We start from the raw sequence: 11,515 nt of genomic DNA on the forward strand, positions 1-11,515 counted from the left end.
AGGATGATGGTTTAACCCTTTGAGGATGATGGTTTAACCCTTTGAGAATGATGGTTTAACCCTTTGAGAACGATGGTTTAACCCTTTGACGGCGATGGTTTAACCCTTTGAGAACGATGGTTTAACCCTTTGAGAACGATGGTTTAACCCTTTGAGAACGATGGTTAAACCTTTGACGGCGATGGTTTAACCCTTTGAGAACGATGGTTTAACCCTTTGAGAACGATGGTTTAACCCTTTGAGAACGATGGTTTAACCCTTTGAGAACGATGGTTTAACCCTTTGAGAACGATGGTTTAACTTTCCGGCTGTCTCTGAATTTTTCTCATACTATAATGCAACTGGCCGAGGGGTTGGAGGGGGGTGGGGAGGGGGGCGTGGGGAGGGGGGGAGGGGAGGCGTGGGGAGGAGGGGGCGTGTGGGGAGGAGGGGGCGGGAGGAGGGGGTGGGGAGGAGGGGGGGGCGTGGGGAGGAGGGGGGCGTGTGGGGAGGAGGGGCGGTGGGGAGGAGGGCGGGAGGGAGGGGGGCGTGGGGAGGGAGGGGGGGTGGGGAGGGAGGGGGCGGGGAGGGGGGGGGGTGGGAGGGGGGGTGGGGAGGGGGGGCGTGGGGAGGAGGGCGGGTGGGAGGAGGGGGGTGGGGGAGGGAGGGGAGGGGAGGGGGGTGTCTGGGGAGGAGAAGGGGGCGTGTGGGGAGGAGGGGGTGTCTCCAGCTCTAAGGACGCTGAAGGAGAAGGAGGACAAGGAGGAGAACGTGGGACTGGCCAGAGGATCCCCTAGATATCCCTGAATTTGGACCCCAGGACGCCCTTATAAGAGGTTCCTGAGCCCTGAGCCCGCAGGCTTATTTATGGTTGGTTTATTTTATTTATTTATTATAAAAAATCTGGGTTTTATTTTTTTTTCTGAAACGAAACTAAAATTACGTGTTTGTCCGGGGAATTTTTTTAATGTAAACGTAAAGTAATTGTCTGTCTGTCTGTCTGTCTGTATGTCTGTCTGTCTGTCTGTCTGTATGTCTGTCTGTCTGTCTGTCTGTTCATGTCTGTATGTCTGCTGTCTGTGTCTGTGTTCGTTCGTTCGTCTGTCTGTGTCTGTATGTCTGTTCGTCTGTCTGTCTGGTCTGTCTGTTCGTGTCTTCTGTCTGTCTGTCTGTCTGTCTGTCTTGTGTTCTGTATGTCTGTCTGTTCGTGTCTGTATGTCTGTTTGTCTGTCTGTTCGTGTCTGTCTGTCTGTCTGTCTGTGTCTGTCTGTGTCTGTATGTCTGTCTGTCTGTCTGTCTGTGTCTGTCTGTCTGTCTGTCTGTGTCTGTCTGTGTCTTGTATGTCTCTGTCTGTGTCTGTCTGTTCGTATGTCTGTCTGTGTTGTCTGTCTGTGTCTGTATGTCTGTCTGTCTGTCTGTCTGTGTCTGTATGTCTGTCTGTCTGTCCTGTCTGTCTGTCGTCTGTCTGTCTGTGTCTCTCTGTCTGTCTGTCTGTCTGTCTTGCTGTGCCATGTCTGTCTGTGTCTGTCGTATGTCTGTCTGTCTCTGTCTGTCTGTGTCTGTATGTCTGTCTGTCTGTCTGTCTGTGTCTGTATGTCTGTCTGTCTGTCTGTCTGTCTGTGTCGTCTGTCTGTCTATGTCTGTCTGTCTGTCTGTCTGTCTGTCTGTATGTGTCTCTGTCTGTCTGTCTGTCTGTCTGTATGTCTGTGTCTCTGTCTGTCTGTCTGTCTGTCTGTCTGTTTTATTCATTTTTCTTAAGATAAATATTAAATGTTTGTTTGTTTGTTTTTTCTTTTAGGTGTCGGTATAATATAACGTGGCGACTTTTTGTGCACGAAATTAAATTAGTTTTTTTTCTTTTTCCAAGAACAAAATACGACTCTTTTTTTATTTTTTGCTTCACGTGATTCTATATAAAAAAGTGTGTGTGTGTGTGTGTGTGTGTGTGTGTGTGTGTGTGTGTGTGTGTGTGTGTGTGTGTGGGCGTGTTATTTAATGGCTCGGTAATTTGCATAACAGAATAGATCAAATTCGTGGAAATGTGGTGTGAGGATTGTCTGTTTGTCCTCCTCCTCCTCCTCCTCCTCCTCCTCTCTCCTCCTCTTCCTCCTCCTCCTCTTCTTCCTCCTCCTCTTCCTCCTCCCTCAGTCACCTTTCTCGCCCCCCACCTTGAACCATCCGACAGGTGTATGGAAGGTAAAGGTAAGGCCAGGTAACAGGTATAGAGAGGCTGGGCAGGTGTGTATTGATTGAGATTAGGCCAGATGACAGGTGTGTACTGATTGAAGTTAAGCCAGGTGACAGGTGTAGAGAGGCTGGGCAGGTGTGTACTGGTTGACTACCGATTACTACACCTGCCTCAACACTCAGGTGGGCAGCACTAACACCTGGGGAGGTTTTTTTATTAAAGTGGATCTGCTCTCGCGTTCTGCCCTCCCCCCCAAATAAACAAAACATAACAGGCGTATGATAATGGTATCCTTCCTTCCTTCCTTCCTTCCTTCCTTCCTTCCTTCCTTCCTTCCTCCATTCATTCATTTCTGCCTTCCTTCCTTCCCTTCATTCCCTCCTCCTTCCTTCCCTCTCTCTCCTTCATCTACCCACCCCACCCAACCCTCCCTTCTCTTCCCACCTCCTCAGGGCAGGGGTGGGTCAGTTTAGGGCAGGTGCAGTTTAGGGCAGAGTGGGTCAGTTTAGGGCAAGTGGGTCAGTTTAGGGCAGGGTGGTCAGTTTAGGGCAGGGTAGGTCAGTTTAGGGCAGGGTGGGTCAGTTTAGGGCAGAGTGGGTCAGTTGGGGCAGGTGGGTCGTTTAGGGGGAGAGTGGGTCAGTTAGGGCAGGAGTGGGTCAGTTTAGGGCAGGGTGGGGTCGTTTATCATAGGACTCCCCACCTCTTTTGTTTTTTCTAAATAATAAATAAAATTTTATTTAGTCTAAAACAAACTTACTTATTCACTCGTTTAAATCTTTTTTATGGTGTATATGTTGACGTCACAGGAGAGACATATAGCCCTATGACGTCTGGGAGAGTACATATAGCCCTATGACGTCAGGAGAGATACATATAGCCCTCTGACGTCACAGGAGAAGATACATATAGCCCTCTGACGTCACGGAGAGATACATATAGCCTCTGACGTCACAGGAAGAGATACATATAGCCCTCTGACGTCAGGGGAGAGATACATATAGCCCTCTGACGTCACAGGAGAAGATACATATAGCCCTCTGACGTCACAGGAGAGAGATACATATAGCCCTCTGACGTCACAGGAGAGATACATATAGCCCTTTGACGTCACAGGAGAGAGATACATATAGCCCTCTGACGTCACAGGAGAGGGAGAGATACATATAGCCCTCTGACGTCAAAGAGGATGGATACATTTAGCCCTCTGACGTCACAGGGGATGGATACATATAGCCCTCTGACGTCACAGAAGAGGGATACATATATCCTTCTGACATCAGAGGATATACACACATATATATCCGTCTGACGTCACCGGAGATACACATATATTCTTCTGACGTCACTAGGATGTCATATTGCCTATCTTATAACCTGACATCCTGACATCCTTTACACTGTTATTTCCCGATCCCAAAATATACGCAACACACAGCTTAGGTACACAAAATTTACACCTGTAGAATTATATCCAAGTTTTGACGCTACAAAATTTTGCTGTATCTGTATTTTGTAACTATATTTTTGGACCAGACTCTGAATGAATGAAGTGTAAATTATTCACCAGTTGTTTTATTCAATATGTACCGCAATGGACGTAGTGTTTTAAAAGGGAACCAACACACCCACAGGTAATTAAAGGGATGATGGACACCTGGGGAGTTGTGTGTGTGTGTGTGTGTGTGTGTGTGTGTGTGTGTGTGTGTGTGTGTGTGTGTGTGTGTGTGTGTGTGTGTGTGTGTGTGTGTGTGTGTGTGTTCTCTCTCTCTCTCTCTCTCTCTCTCTCTCTCTCTCTCCTGATATACACCAACATACTGATTAACGAACTAACTCACTCTCCCTCCTCACGCATAAGTCTTCCCGCTGGCGTATCCTTAACAAGAGGACGAGGTGTTAGAAGCGAGAGACATCCGAACGTGAATGACATTTAAGGTTGAAATACCAGTAAACTAATAATGCAATTTGACCTCTAACCTTCACGACGTTAATGTTAGGATGGCATAGCTTAGCTTCCTTCCGCCTCAATATCAATTTTTATATTCGCTCTTTCAGGGGTTTTGATGGTGGGGTGGTGGTCTTTGTGGTAGGGAGGGGGAGGGTCTTGAGGGGTAGGAGGCTTTGTGGCTGGGGAAGGGGTGGGGAGGGTCTTTGTGGCTGGGGGAGGGGTAGGGAGGTCTTTGTGGCTGGGGGAGGGTAGGGGAGGTCTTTGTGGCTGGGGAAGGGGGTGGGGGAGGTCTTTGGCTGGGAGGGTAGGGGTCTTTGTGGCTGGGGAGGTGGGGAGATCTTTGTGGTGGGGAGGTAGGGAGGTCTGTGGTGGGGGGGGGTGGGGAGGTCTTTGTGGCTGGGGAGGGGGGGAGGTCTTTGTGGCTGGGGAAGGGGGTGGGGAGGGTCTTTGTGGCTGGGGAGGGGGTGGGGAGGGTCTTTGTGGCTGGGAGGGGGGTGGGGAGGGTCTTTGTGGCTGGGGAAAGGGGGGTAGGGGAGGGTCTTTGTGGCTGGGAAGGGGGGTAGGGGAGGGTCTTTGTGGCTGGGGGAGGGGGTAGGGGGGTCTTTATGTTGTTTGAAGAGGGAGGGAAAGTAAGAGGAGGAAGAGGTGAGAAAAATTGTTTTGCTGTATTTCACGTTCTGGTCTACACACACACACACACACACACACACACACACACACACACACACACACACACACACAGAGGCGATAGTTAACACTTTTATAAGCTGTTCGTTCAATAAAATAAAGAATTCAACGAAAGTATTTGCAACAAACTATATTATATGAAGAGGTAAATGCAATAAAACTATATTCAACAAAAAGTTACTGCAATAAAACGCATATTGCATCAGAAATGTATATACACAATGAAAAAATATTTGCAACAGAATAGCTCGTTACAGTCAACAATACATAACAACTAACATATATTGCATCAAAGAGCACACAACGACAGGTATTATAGCACATGAGACAACATATTGCATAAAAAGGTACATTTATATAATAGACCCACAACAAAAACATATTGCAACAAATGTACACGCGACAAAATGTTATTGTGTTTGTTGCATCAAAAATATGTACTGCAACAAACACAATATCGCAACACAAGAATATACATTGCATCCAAAAAATATATGCAATAAAGAATGCAACTTAAAACTGTAGCCAACAAGGAAACACGAATAGAAATATAGAGATAAAACAAGAGAATAGAAGAGAATAGAAGTGTGAAGTGTAGTGAAGATGTGACCAGAGGGACGGAGTATTGAGATGGTATAAAGTGTTGCTTAAATTACATTGAAGTTGTTTACATTGGATAGAATTTACAGTCCTGGCCTAGTGGGGGTGGTCGCCTGGACGAACACACAACACCTGGACGGGCACACAACACCTGGACGAACACACAACACCTGGACGAACACACAACACCTGGACGAACACACAACACCTGGACGGACACACAACACCTGGACGAACACACAACACCTGGACGGACACACAACACCTGGACGAACACACAACACCTGGACGAACACACAACACCTAGACGAACACAACACCTGGACGGCACACAACACCTGGACGGACACACAACACCTGGATGACACACACCTGGACGGACACACAACACCTGGACGGGACACACAACACTGACGAACACACAACAATCGGACGAACACACACCTGACGGACACACACAACACCTGGACGACACACAACACCTGGACGGACACACACAACACCTGGACTGGACACACAACACCTGGACGAATACACAACACCTGGACGAACACACAACACCTGGACGGACACACAACACCTGATGAACACACACAACACCTGGACGAACACACACAACACCTACGAACACACACACCTGACGACACACACCTGACGGACACACAACACTCTGGATGAACACACAACACCTGGACGGACACACAACACCTGGACGAACACACAAACACCTGGACGGACACACAACACCTGGACGAACACACAACACCTGGACGAACACACAACACCTGGACGAACACACAACACCTGGACGAACACACAACACCTGGACGGGTACACAACACCTGGACGAACACACAACACCTGGACGAACACACAACACCTGGACGGGTACACAACACCTGGACGAACACACAACATCTAGACGGACACAGAAAGCAAGGAAGGAGTTTATTTATTAACCAGTAAATACCCTGAAAAATGCTATTATATACAAGATGCCATTTTGCAAAACCTTTTATGTCATTTTGCTTCATAATACTCATACTATAAATGGACAATATATCCCTCAACACCTTGTGTAGGTTAATAAAATTACCCCAAAAAGTATATTACATTTTCAAGTTGGTGAAATTTTGTGAAGACATGAGAAATAACGTCTGGTAAAACCTTTGAGAAGTAGAATGTAACTTTAGTTTGACTTGTGATTCATTTCCAAGTTTTGTGATTCTGTAGGTAAACAATCTCTCGTCTCTCGTACCAACCACAAGAAACTCATCCCAAAGTCTATATGACCTTATAGAGAAAAAAAATAGACTGAATTATTATTACACATCAAACAGAAAATATTATTAACGTTTACTGAAAGATTAATAGATGGAAAGACGACAGCCAATAGATGTCAGCAAATTGATTCTTGAGTCAATGAAGTAAAACTCAATGTAACTTATATTTACAGTAGGGGATTAACTATATCCTGGTTTATTAAAACAGGTGTTTACTCTAGACACTGATGGATTATAGAGTAAGTTACTGAATATACCGAAGATTTATAATGACACCTCTTTACTGGGGACAGAGGAGGCTAGCTCATAATAAATCCTGGGAGACGTCTATAATTCCTGGGTTATAGAAAGACTTAATTTAGAGCGTCAACACCCGACCCTGATAACACTAGTGAAGCCGTCATAGTGGTAGTGTGATTACAAACTCAGTGTAAACAGTGACTAGTATACAACAATGACTAATTCTGTTTACATTGGTGACGGGAAATTGTTTGCATGTGAGAGGGAAGGAAGGAAGGAGGGAGAGGGGGGGTTAGGTTAGGTTAGGTTAGGTTAGGTTAGGTTATCATCTGATGAAAATACAACTGTGGCGCTAATATTCTTTTATTTACACACAACATAACACAAACACGACCAGGAGGTATTAAGTCATTCTGGTGATCATTTTACTCCACCTAAACCACTGACTGAGAACTACCACTAACACACGGACACGAATACCTCCCTATACCCTCACTAAACGCTCCCTTAAACCTCCCTTAAACATCCCTCAACCCTCCCTTAACCCTCCCTTAACCCTCCCTTAACCCTCCCTTAACCCTCCCTTAACCCTCCCTTAAACCTCCCTTAACCCTCCCTTAACCCTCCCTTAACCCTCCCTTAAACCTCCCTTAAACCTCCCTTAAACCTCCCTTAAACCTCCCTTAAACCTCCCTTAACCCTCCCTTAACCCTCTGTAATCAAAGCCCCATTTACTTTTTTGGGAGGGGGGATCTCTGCCTTTGATCTTTTTCTCTCGCCCATCTGACCTTCGGGAGCTACAGAAGAAGGAGGAACACACTGTACTCAGTCACTCGGGCCAAGTATCTGAAGTCTTCTATCCTCCACCGTGACATAGCGCCAGGATGCTCCTTCAACGCCTTTATCTTTCGCTCTAGGAATTCATTCATAGCCGGTGCGGTGGACAAGTGGATACATCACACTCACCTCACGTCCTAAAGGTAGTTGGTTCGCATCTATGGTAGCTTTAGTTTCACCCTAATGTAAATAGGTACATAGTTTTATAGCTTGGAGATGTGAAGGGTATTGAGTATAGCTAACCTAACCTAACCAAACCTAACCAAACCTAACCTAACCTAATCTAATGTAACCCAGAGAGAGACGATAAAAAGATACGAACATTTAAGAAAACTCTGAACCTGACGGGGCCTTTAAAAGCTTCCTTCCCTCTCGTTAATTAGTCCAAGTCCTTCACGGGGCCGCCAGCCAAAACTTACGCCCAACTTAAGCAACAACGGAATAATGAACTAGAATGTTTAATATGAAGAGTCTGACCCTTATCATCCTGACCCTTATCCTCTTGACCCTTATCCTCCTGACCCTTATCCTCTTAACGCTTTTCATCCTGACCTTTATCCTCCTGACCCTCGGCCTCCCTGACCCTCAGCCTCCTGACCCTTATCCTCCTGACCCTTATCCTCCTGACCCTTATCCTCTTAACCCTTATCATCCTGACCTTTATCCTCCTGACCCTTATCCTCTTAACCCTTATCATCCTGACCTTTATCCTCCTGACCCTTATCCTCTTAACCCTTATCCTCCTGACCTTTATCCTCCTGACCCTTCACTTGTGAAGGTTAATGCCTCAGCTACTAGAGTAAGGGTTAAAGTTTTCTCTCCTAAATAACAATAAAGAATCACTTGCTCAGGTATTCTAATTAGGAAGCACACGCGGTCACGAGAGGGCAAAGGGGTAAGTGAATTTAAAGCGACTTAAGCTGGGGAGTTGCGTGTAGAGCTGATGGAAGGGGAAGGGAGGGAGAAGGAAGGTTAGAAGGAGGAGGGAAGAGGAAAGAAGGAGGAAGGAGGAGGTAAAGGGTTAGAGAAAGGGAGGAGGGGAGAAGAGATGAGAAGAGGAAGAGGAGAAGGAGGAAGGGAGGGGTTAGAGAAAGGAGGAAGGGGAGAAGGAAGGGGATGAAGAGATGAGGGAAGAGGGAAGAGGAAGAAAGGAAGGGAGGAAGGGGTTAGAGAAGGGAGGAAGGGGAGAAGGAAGGGATGAAGAGATGAGGAGAGAGGAAGAGAGAAGCAGAGGAGAGAGGAAGGAAGAGCACACAACAGTAAAGGAAGAATGTAATATGACGTGACTACACCTCCTTAGCACACCCTCCCCCCTCCCTCCCCCTCCCACCACAACACAGGGGCACGTACAGTATAAAGTCTCTCTCTCTCTCTCTCTCTCTCTTCTCTCTCTCTCTTTAATTTTATCTTGTTTTTCTCAAGTCTCTCTCTCTCTCTCTCTCTCTCTCTCTCTCTCTCTCTCTCTCTCCCTCTCTCTCTCTCTCTTTAATTATTGTTCTTCTTTTCTTATTCTTGTTTTTCTCAAGTGTTCCCCTTTCTCTCTCTCTCTTAATTCTCTTATTTCTCAAATTTGTTCTCTTCTTCAGGTTAGGTTAGATACAATACCTCATTACCCCTTATGGTTCTCTTTAGTTATGAATCCTTTCGAATATTTCTTACAACAAACCAATAAGTTATATTAATACAACTGGCTACCACATAGGAGATTCGAACCCTTGAACCTCGAACTACCAATCTGAGTACCATAAACCACTCCACCACCGCACAGGCCCTCAACGGGATGGGTGGGTGGGTGGGTGGGTGGGTGGGTGGGTGGGTGAAGGAGGAAGGAGAGGATGGTATAAAGGAGGAGGAAGGAGAAGGTATGGGAGAAGGACAGAGGAGGAGGAGAGGGCAGGGGGAGAACAGGGGGAGAACAGGGGGGAACAGGGAGGGAGGGTACAAGCCTATAAAACGATGGCCATAGCCTGGATTACATGAACTGGAATCGACATCCATTATAATATCACAGCAGAGTATTACCTGTGTGTGTGTGTGTGTGTGTGTCCGTCCCAGTAAATGCTCTTGTTGTGTGTGTATTTTCAGCACCGTGTAGCATTTACATTAAAAGATGTTTTGTTGATTCTACCTGAAGCTTTACAGTATCTTAAGCTTCTTCTATAACTACCTGAAGCTTGAACCTGATATAATAGTCCATAAGGTATCGACAATGGATGCTTACATTCGACTCGCCTTCTATTATGACTTTTGCGTGAGATAAGATAGAGGGGGGGTGGGGTAAGATAGTGCTAAATAAGGAGAACTTACCTGGCATAAGTGTTCCATGGTTGACTCGACAGGCCAAACTAACGGGAGTACCAGCCTTGACGTATAGCTCCTTACTTCCCACAATCTCTGCTCGCATCTCTGAAGAATAGGACGAGAGTTTGCATTTTATTTTTTTACAGTTTAAGATATCACTTCAATGGTTAGGTGAGGTGATATATTTGAACACACACACACACACACACACACACACACACACACACACACACACACACACACACACACATAATGACTATATAATGATCACAGCATGGTCAACAGCTGGTACATTTCACGATGATATTAAAACCAGAATTCAAAGGGTTTATTGACTATGAATTTACATAGAATAACTGCGTTCACATATCCGGGGCAAACAGCGGCCCGAGGCGAGTGACCTGACGCTCCTGGCTGGCAACACTCGTACAAATAATTGGAAACTGAACGGGGCCTTAGTAATCACGGCTATATATCACGTACATAGATGCTTTACCTGTTAATTGAATGGTATTAACCTGTGAGAGAATGTGTATTTAACTGTGTTTATATTACCTGGTTGGTTTGTTATGATGGTACTTAGTCATACAGGCAGATATGAGAGGTCAGAGGTTATGTATTGATTACTATACCATGACCAAGTTATGTGGGGGATGGTGATGGTGGTGGTGATGGTGGTGATATGGTGAAACTGCCACATATCTTTATTTTTGATGATGATGATGATGATCGTGGCACCGTCTCTTAAAACAGAAAGATAATTTGTCCTGACGTAGTGCATAGAGACACCTGACACCTGTTACTGTATCTCACCTGTAATTAGACAACAGGTATACTAACAAGGTATGAAGGTCAGCGACATAAGGACAGGAGACGAACAGAAAGTGAATGAGGTTCGGATACTTACTGACTACGTTGAGGTGAACTACTTGTGATATCCGAGGTTCTGTGTTGATTTGGCAGATGTAGGTACCGGCGTCTTCTGTCTTGATGGATTTGATCTGTAAGGTGTAGTCCTCAGGCTCCCACACGCCCTCGATGTAGTTAGGGCCGGGTTGAGCTCCCTTGTTCTCTATGCCCTGGGCGAAAGGTCCCTGTGGGTATATGGCGATGGGGCTGTTATACTGGGCGTAGGCTTGAGGCTCTGCAGTCTTAATCTGGTCGTCGGAGGAGTGTGCTCGACCAGCGTACTGCAGTAGGTTGGAGAAGGTTTCCAGACCTTTCTTAGTGTTGTGGTGGTGGTACTCGGTGTTCCAGTGTTTGAAGATGTCCTGTTCTCTGCGGCCACGTCGTTTCCTTCTGTTGGGTACTGACCTGACGCCAGACTGTCCGCTCCTCCTGTACGACTCTAAGTCCTTCTCATTCTGTTTCTTAATATATCTTCTCCGTCGACTGTTGTACAGATATAATTTATGAATGTTCTTAGCTCGACTCACATCTGGAGTCTTAGTTGTT

The 11,515-nt window shown here is 46.1% G+C and overlaps 1 protein-coding gene across 2 annotated transcripts in view; it reads right to left on the bottom strand.

The window, feature by feature from the left end:
• LOC121877828 overlaps positions 1-11,515 on the bottom strand; it is a 51,322-nt gene that overhangs the window by 3,098 nt on the left and 36,709 nt on the right. For both annotated transcript variants that reach the window (XM_042383713.1, XM_042383714.1), the window contains exons 4-5: positions 10,968-11,515; positions 10,067-10,165 (exon numbers count right to left, since the gene is read on the bottom strand). The exon at positions 10,968-11,515 is cut by the window's right edge and continues 278 nt beyond it. In XM_042383713.1, coding sequence (XP_042239647.1) covers positions 10,067-10,165; positions 10,968-11,515 — 647 coding nt within the window. The remainder of the gene's footprint in view (positions 1-10,066; positions 10,166-10,967) is intronic.

The sequence above is a fragment of the Homarus americanus genome, unplaced genomic scaffold (genome assembly GCF_018991925.1).
Source record: "Homarus americanus isolate GMGI-L3 unplaced genomic scaffold, GMGI_Hamer_2.0 scaffold24523, whole genome shotgun sequence".
Lineage (NCBI taxonomy): Eukaryota > Metazoa > Arthropoda > Malacostraca > Decapoda > Nephropidae > Homarus > Homarus americanus.